The sequence below is a fragment of the Schistocerca gregaria genome, chromosome 2 (assembly GCF_023897955.1).
Source record: "Schistocerca gregaria isolate iqSchGreg1 chromosome 2, iqSchGreg1.2, whole genome shotgun sequence".
NCBI classification, from domain to species: domain Eukaryota; kingdom Metazoa; phylum Arthropoda; class Insecta; order Orthoptera; family Acrididae; genus Schistocerca; species Schistocerca gregaria.
This window is the reverse complement of record NC_064921.1, coordinates 626,227,655-626,241,665: the sequence shown is the minus strand read 5'-3', so window position 1 is coordinate 626,241,665 and position 14,011 is coordinate 626,227,655. Positions and strand designations below refer to the sequence as shown.

The 14,011-nt window shown below is 48.4% G+C and overlaps 1 protein-coding gene across 3 annotated transcripts in view; it reads right to left on the bottom strand.

Moving 5' to 3' along the window:
• Nucleotides 1-14,011, bottom strand: part of LOC126334634 (SET domain-containing protein SmydA-8) — a 280,691-nt gene that overhangs the window by 75,168 nt on the left and 191,512 nt on the right. For all 3 annotated transcript variants that reach the window (XM_049997070.1, XM_049997072.1, XM_049997071.1), the window contains one exon: nt 165-429. In XM_049997070.1, the coding sequence (XP_049853027.1) occupies nt 165-429 (265 nt within the window). The remainder of the gene's footprint in view (nt 1-164; nt 430-14,011) is intronic.

The following is a 14,011-nucleotide window of genomic DNA, read 5'->3' as shown; positions in this document are numbered from 1 at the left end:
TTCAACTGAATCCACCTTCCTTGCCTGTAACTAAATGATACATGATGACCTCCATTAAAGCTGTGACCGCTAAAAATATTTTAACTGTGCAGCACAACAGTGTTTCGTTGGTCAGTATTTGAATCCCTGTGTCTTGGTTTCGAGGGTAGACAAGCAGGGCGTACCAGGGCAGAGCACGGTGACGAGCCGCAGCAGCCTGCGACACAGAGCCTCCTTGGCGCGCAGGTGGTCCTCGGGCAGCGCGGCGACGCCGGCGGGCCCCTGCCCCAGCAGCTGGGCCAGCGCGAGGCGCGCCTCCGTCAGGTAGAAGTGGTCGTCGGCGAGGCGCGCCGCCGCCTCGTGGCGCCGCACGAACTGCCAGCAGCGCTCCGCGTCGCCCCGCGGCAGCGCCGACAGCTCCGCGCCCGCCGCCTCCAGCTGCTGCAGCACCTGCACACACCACGACGCGCGCGCGCTGCCCACGAATCCAGTACACGTAAAACAAACAACAACTTTCATCAGTACTGCTAAGATGCTACGCGAACCGTAAGCTTCAGCCACGCATCATGCTCTACTCACAAAATTCCCGTTTTCCTGAAATATATCTAGTGTGCCTGTGTGCATACAGGGGATAGACAAAATAATGTGAACAGTGGTATCAAAAAAATGGATTGGTTGTGTGTGACGGTCAACAACGCCGGTAAGGGAAGTATTGCGCTGGACTGTGCGTGTTCAGTACGGACTATGCATTAGTAAAGTTTTGTGCGAGTACTGAACATTTCGTATTTGCGTTCAGACGCCGAGTGAGCAAGATCGCTGGTCGATCATCAGCGATCGGCTTGTTATCTTTGGCGCGTCCCCGGGCGTGAGCATCTTTGCGTTTTCGGCTGGGACGCGCGGTACGGCGAGAGGTAGTCTGTTTTGTGGCGGCCGGTGAGACTGGAGGAGTTGTGGCTCGGGCGTAAGCACATGTGTGATGTCTGTTACGCTGGGGCTGTTTGTTAATCGTGGCACTCCTGCGGCGGTTACTGGTCGCCTGGAAGACATTTCATATAAATTTTGCCAAGCCTCGCAGCGAGAGGGGAGTCCGGAGTTGTTGTTGGCCTAGATGTTTGTACAAACTGAGGTGCCTGTATGAGGAGCACGGCGTGGGCCTGTTGGTTGCTTCGTCCTTCTGGGAGCCACCGCAAGCGGATGTTCGGCCGGAATGTCTACAGTGTGAACAATTTCTCGTAGGATGTGTTCCCAGCCTGACTCTTAGTGTGTGTATATGTGGGTATCGACCCTTTGTATGTAACTGCTTCCGGGTGTCCTGTAAGATTTCGCACCAAAACTGTATTTTTGTGGCATTCTGTGTTTCTGGCTCAGCCTCCGCCTAGAAAGGGGAAAGATTTGTGCCTCAACTGAAAGGGGGGGGGGGGGTTCGATTGGACATCTTCTGGAATTCCTTAATGCTTTAATTTAAACATATATATATAAAAAATGTAAGCACCTGTTTCTTTGGGACACTGCAGTTCAAATAGGAGTGGCGTAATGTTAATGAGTATTTGTTAATCGTCAAATCAAGTGTATTTAATGTCTTGCTGTTGAAATTGTTTTTTTTTTCTTTAAATTTCTGTTTAATGTCAGACAGATTCAAATGTAACTTCATTTATGTTATTCGAAAGAAATGTGTTGGATTGACCTTAATGAATTATGTGCTATCCAAGTAAGGGACCCAGTCCTTCATGAGTGCTTAACAGTGGATTGTAGTTCGGGTTGTGAGCCCCGTGCTCGGACCAGTTCTGGTAGCAGAGCGTGGTTGCTGTGTGGTTACTGTTATTGCACATGGTTCGTGTTTTGATTAATGAATATTGCCTTTAAATTGTAAATTTGTTGTTCTGCTGTGTGCTGTTCGTGTGCGTATTTTACAGAATTGTCATGTCGGCACGTGCGGTCGTGGGGATGGTATGCCTGAAGAAGGACCAATTGCAATACGAGTTAGGGATGCGAGGGCAGCCTGACGGCGGTGGCTTGGGTGAGCTGTCTGCGCGGCTGCGAGGCGCTGCGGCGCTCCCGGTCCAGGCATTCGCGGGGTGCGTCGGTCAGGTGCGTGACGCCTTGTTGTCTTGTGCCGCCTCCGTGGATCAGATTCAGTCAAACTTAGATTTCTTAACGGGTAGTTCTGCCTCCTGCTCGCAAGTATACCGTCTGCAGGTACAAATCACTCACTTCATTAACCGACTTAGTGATCTTGTTCAGGTGGCTGTCGGCCCAGGTTTCAAGGATAAGGCAAACGAGTTGCGGGAGCAGGATTTGAAATTGGAAGTCCAGATGAGTGCTTTGGAATGGGAAAGCGCTGCGGTGGAGGGTGAACAGGCAGGTGACGCTTCGTTGAATTTGCCAATGGAGTCCTTTGGCACCGGATCCCCAGATCAGACTAGAGGGGATAATTATTGTGCTAAACTTCCATAGCCCTTGGTGTCCATATTTCAGGGAGTTGAGTCCTCGTCGATTGAATCCATGGAGCATTTAGTTCAATTTTTGTGGTTTTTAGTTAAGTTGGAGAGGACTGCTGATGGGTTAAATGCGCCGGGAAGTGTGGTGTGTCAGTTGCTCTGTCCTTTGTCCAGTGGTTCCTTGACTCAATTAGTAGCATCCGTTCTTGAGAGCGACGGTAACTTGAGTGGGTTGGGAATAAAGATCGTGCCTGAAAGGCTAACTGCTTGGGACAAAAGCCACCTGGTGAATAAATATGTATTCAGAGCACAGAGGAAGCAGGAGTCCCTCAGTGACTACATAACCGATGTACGAACAGCGGTGCTGGCCTTTCACACTCGACTCCCGGAGCATGAAGTAGTTTCAAGTATAGTGCGGGGGTTGAAACCGGAAGATCGGACTCGTGTATTGTTCGGTGAAAGGCCGACTTCTTACGCAGACTTGGAACGGATAGTTCAAGAAATTGAGGGGGTTTCGCGAGCAGATGACATGCGGGAGTGCGAAGGAATTTCCGGTAGCAGTGGGTATAAGGAAAAGGGAAGGAATTACGAGCCTGCAAATAGCGTTCCCGCTAACGTCGTGTGCTACCTTTGTAACCAACCGGGACACTTCTCACGTGAGTGCAAGGTCAAGGGGGGAGCAGAGTCGAACATCTGACGCCAGCTGGCACGCAGGCGAGGTCGCTGCAGTCCCACGCCTAGGGCCTGCAGTAGAGTCCGGGCGGCGTCGAACGCTAGATTATCATTCGCTTGCGTAAGTTTGAACAATGAGCCGGTGTGTGCTCTGATTGATTCTGGCAGTAATGTATCTCTTCTCGACTATCGGTGGTATCAAAGATATAAGTCCATTTGTAAGTTCCCGGTGCTGCGGAGTGTTTCAGTAATCTGTCGGGCTGTGAATGGCCAGCGTTTAGATGTGGTTGGCGAAATGAAGGTGGGGTGCAGAGTTGGCAATTTTTCTTGGCCTGTAAAGGTATGTGTAGTGAGGAATTTGGGAATGGATATCCTATTGGGGTGTAACTTTATAGAGCTTACTGGGCTGGTATTGGATTACGTGGGAGGCGTGATCTATTTTCGATTTTCTCCAGTTACCAAGTTTCAGTTTTGTAACCGTTATAGTGAGGGACTGTTGGGTGTGTAGTGCTAGTAGTAATGCCTCTGATTGTGACTTGAGTCATCTTACCGAGCAGCAGGCCTCGCAGTTGTTGCAAGTCTTGGACAAGTTTCACCGTGTGTTAACGGACGAGCTGGGGGTTACCAATAAAATTGAGTACTATATGAATGTGCCGTCCCCCTCCATGCTGTAACCTCCCTTTTGCGTTTTCGTGTTATGCATCAATGGGAAGAGGAGTGGTTGGCAGTTTCTGACAATAAGCTGCGTCTGGTAAAGGCCACTACGCGACTATGGCGTACGTCCTACCAGTCATACAGGCGGGATGAGGTTCTCCTCACTCGCCTCCGCATTGGACACAGTCCCTTCACGCATGGTTTTTTACTCCGGCGGGAGGACCCCCCAATCTGCAGTGCTTGTGGCGTCCAGATTACTGTCCGCCACATTTTACTTGACTGTCTTTTATTCTCTGACCAGAGGGCGGTGGTTTCCTTGCCACCGGATTTGCCCTCTATTTTGCAAGACGACGCAGCGACTGTGGTTAAGGTCTTACGGTTTTGTGTCCTGTCCAATCTGTTGCCTCGGATTTTAGGGAGAAGGTTTTAATGTGCTGCTGGGTGACTGGCTCACCCAGGTTTTAGGTAAGAGGTCCGCCAGTCACGATTACCTCCTTGTTTCCCTTCGGTATCGGTTCTCTTTTCCTTGTGTTTCCTTTCCTTTTTTAGTGTGTTTCTTTTCCTCTTGTTTTGCCTCTGTATGTGCGCATTTGGAACTGCGTCAGGCCTGTGTCTTTTAGCCGTTCTCCTTGTTCGGCGTCCGTCTTCGTCCCTTCGCCGCTTGTGTTCCTGTTTCTATGCGTTTGGGCGCTGATGACCACGCTGTTTAGCGCCCGTAAACCTCAAACACACACACACACACGAGTACTGTATCCGTGTCACCGATAATCAACCGGTGAGGCAAGCACCGTGTAGGTTGTCGCCTCCTAAGATGAAGATGCTGAGGCGGGTAGTTGACGACATGCTTGAAAAGCGGGCTATTCGGCCGTGTACTTCGCCTCACGCTTCCCCAATATTCTTGGGGGTGGCTATAGGCCGGTGGTTGACCATCGGGCCTTAAATAAAAAGGTCTCACTTCCTGATTTGCACAACTGCTTTACATTGTTTTTGGGAGCGCGTTACTTCACTGTATTGGATCGCAATCAAGCCTACCACCAGATTCCGCTTGCCGAGGAGTCAAGCTCCTTACTGCGTTCACGACATATTGGAATCTATACGAATTTAACCGCGTGCCCTTTGGTTTAGCGACCGGAGCTGCGGTTCTCTCTAGGCTTCTCGACTCTGTTTTGGAGGACATAAAGTTTCAGTTTGTGTTTAGTTACTTGGATGACTTTGTCATCTATAGCAAAACCTTCGAAGAGCATTTAGGACATATTGATAGAGTACTAGCTAGTTTGGAACAGGCGGGGTTAACTGTTAAACCTTCTAAGGTCGAGTTTGCCCGTCAGGAAAACTCCTTTCTGGGCCATGTGGTGTCCTGCAGTGGCATCTAGGTTGATCACTCGAGGACCCGTGCCATCCGTGATTTTCGACCAACTAAGATTAAAAAGGGGGTGGCTAGGTTCGTGGGCATGGTAAATTATTTTAGGAAATTCATTCCCCGTTTTGTGGAGCTGGCGGCTCCGTTGAACTTTCTGAAAAAGAAAGGGGTGCGTTTTAATTGTCCTGAAAGCCAGCAAGGTGCCTTCGATGCTCTTAAAAGTGCATTGAGTAATGCCCCGATTCTAGCCGTTCCGAATTTTGATTTGCCCTTCATTCTTCAAACGGATGCTTCGGAACTCGGTATTGCGGCCGTGTTCCTTCAGTAACAGGACGGATAGCGCCGACCAATCGTTTATGCCTCACGTGGCCTTACTGACACTGAGATGAAGCATTCCACCTATGAGTTGGAGGCATTAGCGGTGCTTCAAGTTGTATCTTGAGCATCGCGAGTTTCTTTTAGAGTCCAATAATCAGGTTCTCACTTGGGTTTTGGCGCGACCGCGGAAAACGGGTCGGATTTCCCGTTGGGTTGTGCGTTTGTCAGCCTTTAAGTTTGTAGTTCGGCATGTCAAGGGGACCGAAAATGCGCTAGCCGACACCCTGAGCCGCATGTTTGAGGAATCCGTTGAAGAGGCTAGCGAGGATTAACTACGTTTCCAAACGGGCACGCGAGAAGAAGCTCTGGTAGCTGCTGTATTAGGGGAAGTGCCGGAGTTGTTTAAAAACCTGGAAGAGGAGCAGCGTCAGGACACGGAGTTGACCAGGATCAGGGAGCTGCTGGAAGCCGGAGGTACTGTCTCGGGTTACGAGCTTAGGAGAGGAATTTTGTGTTTTTGTACTCGCCATGACCAGAGGTTTAAGATTTGCTTGCCCAAATCGTTGATCCCGGCCATCTTTAGGTATCATCACTGTTCGGTTCTTGGAGGACATCTGGGGGTCTTTAAAACTATTAGTAAGACAAGAGAATCCTTGACGTGGCCAACCCTATATCGGGATGTTAGGAAAATGGTGAGAGCCTGCAGGGAATGTAGTATGGCTAAACCCAGTTCTAACGCGCGTCGGGGGTTGCTTCAGTCTTCATGTGCTGAGCGTCCTGTGGAGCGCCTCTTTATTGCTTATGTGGGCCAACTGCCCCGTACCCAGGGTGGGTACAAATATACTCCTGGAAATTGAAATAAGAACACCGTGAATACATTGTCCCAGGAAGGGGAAACTTTATTGACACATTCCTGGGGTCAGGTACATCACATGATCACACTGACAGAACCACAGGCACATAGACACAGGCAACAGAGCATGCACAATGTCGGCACTAGTACAGTGTATATCCACCTTTCGCAGCAATGCAGGCTGCTATTCTCCCATGGAGACGATCGTAGAGATGCTGGATGTAGTCCTGTGGAACGGCTTGCCATGCCATTTCCACCTGGCACCTCAGTTGGACCAGCGTTCGTGCTGGACGTGCAGACCGCGTGAGACGACGCTTCATCCACTCCCAAACATGCTCAATGGGGGACAGATCCGGAGATCTTGCTGGCCAGGGTAGTTGACTTACACCTTCTAGTGCATGTTGGGTGGCACGGGATACATGCGGACGTGCATTGTCCTGTTGGAACAGCAAGTTCCCTTGCCGGTCTAGGAATGGTACAACGATGGGTTCGATGACGGTTTGGATGTACCGTGCACTATTCAGTGTCCCCTCGACGATCACCAGAGGTGTATAGCCAGTGTAGGAGATCGCTCCCCACACCATGATGCCGAGTGTTGGCCCCGTGTGCCTCGGTCGTATGCAGTCCTGATTGTGGCGCTCACCTGCACGGCGCCAAACACGCATACGACCATCATTGGCACCAAGGCAGAAGCGACTCTCATCGCTGAAGACGACACGTCTCCATTCGTCCCTCCATTCACGCCTGTCGCGACACCACTGGAGGCGGGCTGCACGATGTTGAGGCGTGACCGGAAGACGGCCTAACGGTGTGCGGGACCGTAGCCCAGCTTCATGGAGACGGTTGCGAATGGTCCTCGCCGATACCCCAGGAGCAACAGTGTCCCTAATTTGCTGGGAAGTGGCGGTGCGGTCCCCTACGGCACTGCGTAGGATCCTACGGTCTTGGCGTGAATCCGTGCGTCGCTGCGATTCGGTCCCAGGTCGACGGGCACGTGCACCTTCCGCCGACCACTGGCGACAACATCGATGTACTGTGGAGACCTCACGCCCCACGTGTTGAGCAATTCGGCGGTACGTCCACCCGGCCTCCCGCATGCCCACTATACGCCCTCGCTCAAAGTCCGTCAACTGCACATACGTTTCACGTCCACGCTGTCGCGGCATGCTACCAGTGTTAAAGACTGCGATGGAGCTCCGTATGCCACGGCAAACTGGCTGACACTGACGGCAGCGGTGCACAAATACTGCGGAGCTAGCGCCATTCGACGGCCAACACCGCGGTTCCTGGTGTGTCCGCCGTGCCGTGCGTGTGATCATTGCTTGTACAGCCCTCTCGCAGTGTCCGGAGCAAGTATGGTGGGTCTGACACACCGGTGTCAATGTGTTCTTTTTTCCATTTCCAGGAGTGTATATTTTGGTGGCAGTTGATGCTTTCACTCGATTTGTCTGGATGTTTCCGGACACCGGAGTCACGGCCAAGAATACTATTCCTCATCTCGAGAGGATTTTCTCTTTCTTTGGTCCGCCTAAGCTTTTAGTTAGCGATAATGCGCCTGGCTTTGTTTCAAAAGAGTTTCGAAGGTTTTGTTTTCATCAAGCCGTGACTCATGTCACGTCGACACCCTGTTATCCGCAGCCTTAGTTAGCCGAGCGTTCGAACCGAAACCTTAAATCAGCCTTGATAATTTATCACGAGGAGAGCCGGACCAAATGGGATAGAGCCCTCCCGCGGCTAAATGTGGCCTTCAATAACACCTGCCATGAGTCGTATCAAACGACCCCGACCGCTTTACTGTTGGCCTGGTCTGTAAATTCTCCGCTTGCTAACTTCTGGTCGATCTCGTTAAGAAATCTAAGTTTGACTGAATCTGATCCAGGGAGGCGGCACAAGACAACAAGGCGCCACCCACCTGACCGACGCACCCCGCGAATGCCTGGACCGGGAGCGCCGCAGCGCCTCGCAGCCGCGCAGACAGCTCACCCAAGCCACCGCCGTCAGGCTGCCCTCGCATCCCTAACTCGTATTGCAATTGGTCCTTCTTCAGGCATACCATCCCCACGACCGCACGTGCCGACATGACAATTCTGTAAAATACGCACACGAACAGCACACAGCAGAACAACAAATTTACAATTTAAAGGCAATATTCATTAATCAAAACACGAACCATGTGCAATAACAGTAACCACACAGCAACCACGCTCTGCTACCAGAACTGGTCCGAGCACGGGGCTCACAACCCGAACTACAATCCACTGTTAAGCACTCATGAAGGACTGGGTCCCTTACTTGGATAGCACATAATTCATTAAGGTCAATCCAACACATTTCTTTCGAATAACATAAATGAAGTTACATTTGAATCTGTCTGACATTAAACAGAAATTTAAAGAAAAAAAAACAATTTCAACAGCAAGACATTAAATACACTTGATTTGACGATTAACAAATACTCATTAACATTACGCCACTCCTATTTGAACTGCAGTGTCCCAAAGAAACAGGTGCTTACATTTTTTTTATATATATGTTTAAATTACAGCATTAAGGAATTCCAGAAGATGTCCAATCGAACCCCCCCCCCCCCCCCCTTTCAGTTGAGGCACAAATCTTTCCACTTTCTAGGCGAAGGCTGTTCCAGAAATACAGAATACCACGAAAACACAGTTTTTCTGCGAAATCTTATAGGACACCCGGAAGCAGTTACATACAAAGGGTCGATACCCACATATAACACACGCTAAGAGTCAGGCTGGGAACACATTCTACGAGAATTGTTCACACTTTAGACATTCCGGCCGAACATCCGCTTGCGGTGGCTGCCAGAAGGACGAAGCAACCAACAGTTCCGCGCCGTGCTTCTCACAGAGGCACCTCAGTTTGTAGAAACATCTAGACCAACACCAACTCCGGACACCCCTCTCACTGCGAGGCTTGGCTCAGATTATATGAAATGCCTTCCAGGCGACCAGTAACCGCCGCAGGAGTGCCACGATTAGCAAACAGCCCCAGCGTAACAGACATCACACACGTGCTTACGCCCGAGCCACATCTTCGCCAGTCTCACCGGCCGCCCCAAGACCGACTGCCTCTCGCCGTCCCGCGCGCCCCAGCCGAAAACGCAAAGATGCTTATGCCCGGAGACGTGCCAAAGATAACACGCCGATCGCTGATGATCGATCAGCGATCTGGCTCAGCCTCCCCCCCCCCCCCCCCTGAACATAAAACCCCCGGGATCAGGTTACACAAGCAGGGACTTAGGCAGGTACCCAACATTGCTAAGCTTGATTAGTGATATGTGCACTCTTTTTTCCTGGCCAGATTGTTGATGCCGCACACGGTAGGTCACTGGGGTGAGGACCTGAAGAATCTGATAGGGGCCCTCAAATCGAGGCTCAAATTTAGATGACGCTTTATGTCCTTTCCCCCGTCCTGGCACACGCCTAACGAAAACCAGGTCACCCCTTCTGATGTTAGCAGGACGACGCCCCTTGTTGTATCGTACCGCCTACCTCTTGTGGGCGAGATCTATATTGGCCCTTGTTCTCTGACAATTATCGTGGATAATTTCTGCTGATATCTCCTCTGCCAACAGATCCGAGATAGATCACAAGTTAGCACGAGGAGAATTTACATAATAGGCCAACAGTAAAGCGGCCGGGTTGGTTTGACCGAGGTCGACGTGCACTGAACGACCTAAGAGAGTTCCACAGAGGGCAGATTGTGGAAGCCCTATTAGCTGGAGCAGCAGTAACCAAGACAGCCAACTTGTTGGAACTTTCAAGAGCATCTGTTTCAACAGCCATGACAGCCTACGCAAAACATGGAAAGACATCACCGTGTAAACTTAATAAAAAAAAACACCTCCAGAACAGAAAATGAAGATTCAACGGTACCGACTGGCCGCCGTGTCATCCTTAGCCCATGGGAATCACTGGATGGTAAACTTAACAGTGGGATCAAACCAAAACTAAATGACAGAGATCGCCGTACGCTAACACGAGTTGTGTCAAAAAAACACAAAACTGCAGGCTCTAATGCGACAGGAGAGCTCAACAGACATTTTAAGACTCGTATCTATCGACACTGTCCGCCGATAATTCCATAAATATTCATGGAGGGGCTGCTATACCGAAACCATTAGTAACGATGACCACCGTAAAGAAGCGTAAAACATGGTGTCGGGAGCATAAACCCTGGACGGCTGATCGGTGGAAACACGTCATGTGGTTCGACGATTCAACGTGTTCATTATTTACAACAGCGGGCCGGGTTTACGTCTGGAGAACGCAAAATAAGGCTACAATTCTCACTGCTTGATTCCAATGGTTAAGCATGGGGTGAAAATGTGTTGGTGTGGGCGGCAATATCATGGTATTCTGCTGGTCCCAACATTATTCTCAAGGGCCGTGTTACACACAACGATTATGTGAGCATCTTAGGTCATCAGGGCACCCCATGATTTAAATGTTGTTCCCCAACAATGATGGCATATTTCAGAACGATAATGTACCCATTCACACATCGAGGACAGTACAACCGTGGTATGAGGAGCATGCATCTGAACTGCAGCGTCTTCCCGGGCCAGCACAGTTCCCGGACTTGAACTTTATCGAACCCTTGTGGGCAGTATTGGAGCGCAGACTCCAGAACAGATTTCCACCTTCCTCATCACTACAGGACTTAGAAGAGGTTCTCATCGAAGAGCGGCTTAACACTCCACTGGAGGCTATACAATCACTATATGCCAGTATTGCAAGAAGAATCGCAGCTGTGACACGGGCAAAAGGAGGTCTAACCCCTTCTTAGTAGAGCATTCCCAAGTAAGTACAGGTGCTCACATTATTTTGCCTATCCCCTGCATGTGAGACTTCATGTTATCCGCTGGGCCTCTAAAGAATATAGTTTTGTATAAACGAAACAAAGGTTGAAAGAAGTCTGTTTCTAGGTACAGGCCTCAAACTCAGGAGGGCCTATCTGGACAAGGATGCTCTTTTCTATGTCGGCGAGGAGATGGAAATAAGGCTCCTCTGCTTGTCAACAGCTGAGTTCTACAGGGCCGCAAAGATATCAAGCGGGGTATCGAAATTTCTCAAGGATACTCCTGCTAAAACTCTGTTCGAGAAGGTACTGAAAGGTCTCTGTTGGATTTCTTAAATCTGTTGTCATTTACGGCATAAATTCCTCTTATAAATTTACTGTGGCGTTTCTGACTATCTGGGAGGAGACTGAGTAGTGGAACGTGTTACTTTTACACATAAACAAGAACGATCTGTCACACTACTACACTTTAAAACACAGTTTATATGTAATTCATGTCACACAGTCTCATACGGAACCTACATCCGCCTTTTTTATATACTGTATATGATAAGATACTGTCATTCCCCTTCCCTTCTGTGTGAGTGGATGAATGAGCAAATGTATTTCTAGTTGCATGCTTGATGGTAGCAGACAAGCCTGTCTGCTAGAGAACAGTAGGACCAACGTCGGAACAGGTAGCTACGCTTTCTAGAAGCAAAGAGGTTTCTATTCTTAGTATGGTCCTGTCCGTCCCTTGTCATGTTGGTATAGGGAGCTGCCTCTCTGGTCACTTCCGTTTGTATTTGTGAAGCATGCCCCGTAGGAGCCCAGCAGGTCAGTCTGTCCGCGGCGAGCGTCTGAAGTGGTAACATCTCCGGCTAAGCGCGTGTCTGCTAAGTCTGTAGGACAATGGAATTCTTAAGTTCAGCCTAACTGAAAATTTAATCACCTTTATTTCAGGTTTAGCTCTAAAATATCTAATGTTATCTTAAATTGCAACGCAGTGTGATTCGAGTGTACAGTTCAGAATATCTTCCGGTAGTTGCTTTGTCTCAGTAAAGTGGAACCACGTGTTGATCAGTAACTCTAGCTAAGATCATCAATCTTAAATGCGAATGTGCGTGAGATTATAACGTCTCGTCTTGACAATATTTTTTTATATAGCAACTTTTCTTTATGTTCAACCCACGTGGGGTGTACATTGTGAGACCAGTACCACGTGCTTATACAATTGTTTCACCCATCAGGTTAGTAGTAAACTGATAGTAACCAGTTCGAGGTTTTTCTTTTGTAAATTGCTTTTCGATCTAATTTATTTTAATTATCAAAATTATAATGGAGCTACACTCTTTGTGTAAAGCAAGTTGACCACGTGAAGCATGTGGTGTAAGCATCAAAGTAGCTCTCAGCTATTCTTTTCAGGAAGATTTCACACAGAGTTAGTATGAATTTAGTATATCAGTGTGTGGTAATTACATGACGGACAGGATTGCGCTACGAACGTAACTTCTTTGGGTGAAAATTGAATCGGTTGGTTGTGGTTAATTTCCTCTTGCATATGTTTCAACGTTCTTCGTGAGTTATTTTGTGAATGCAATCTTGGCTCCCTATTTGATGTGTTCCGTAAGATTACAAACTCACATTTCCACAATCCTAAATAAGGCACCAGTTTAGTTATGAATCAAGTTTAATATGCTCAAATTTCAATGATCAATGTTAAAATAAATTTCCAAATATAAACCGATTTATTTCTTTTTACTTAAATTCTCGTATGACGATTAAAAGATTATAATTAATGTTAGTCTGGTTGGGAATTTGGTAAGCTAGACTGGATACCTGGTGAAACAGTTGCACAGTAATGCAAGGTTAACTTCCCCAGACAGCTCACAACTTTTAACCTACTTTTATGGTCTTGAATATCAGCACCGCTTACACCACTTTCAGAGCAAATTAATGTCACAACATTACAGTACAAGTGCGCAATCAAAAGGTCTCGCCAGGGGATTGGAGGGTAATCAATAAACCCTTGTTGTGGTATTCGAAGAAAAATTCCTGACGGTAGTGCGCTAAAAGGATTTGAAATTATACTTAGGATTCTTACAGGTCGCCGTCATGATAACCAGACATGGGAAGCGACCACGGCGGCAATGTGGAGGCTGCAAGTGCTGAAGATAAACCTGCAATACGGTAAAGGGGAAGCTCTCACCGTAAGTCGTCTTATAAGAAGACAGGGGATGGGCGTGGCCCTGAGCCACAGACCTTGTCTATATAGAGGCCTCGTAGCAACTGCAGGCAATTGATTTATGCTATAAATCTAAATAGCTCTAGAATATGCATTTATTTTAAGAGTGGAATTTCATTCATGCCCATGGCGGACTTCCGTTCCAGGAAGTTAACGATGGAAGCACGTGGAATATTGTATTGGCCTCAGCTTACCTTCCTTAAGAAGACAGTATTCCTCGTTCCCAGAAAATCAGGCGACTAGTAGACAGCTGCTCACACAGAATGAAGAACTGCTGGTTGGTTGTTTTGCCAATGCACACAATCTCTGGAGAATTTTTGCTCGAGAACAGCTAGGAGATCCTGAATAGAGGCAGGGGACCCACGTTCAGAGACATAAGAAAGAAAGAAATAATTGACATTCAACGTTAAACATCAGGCATGTGGCATTGCAGCCATCGTTAACTAACCATATGTACATTAAGTATGAAGTTGAAACGGGTGTTAAACAGGTCGTGGCCTATAGGAATCCTACGAAAACAGACTGGGACTCATAGGAAAGACGTCAACTCACGCTTATATGAAGTCAGAACTTCGATAAGGAATCTAGTAGATGTTGAGGGTATATCAGACGCATTGACGTCTTCCATTATAACCTCGTATTTAGAAAACTGTCCAGTCACCAAGAAGTGCACAAACGGGAAGGTACTA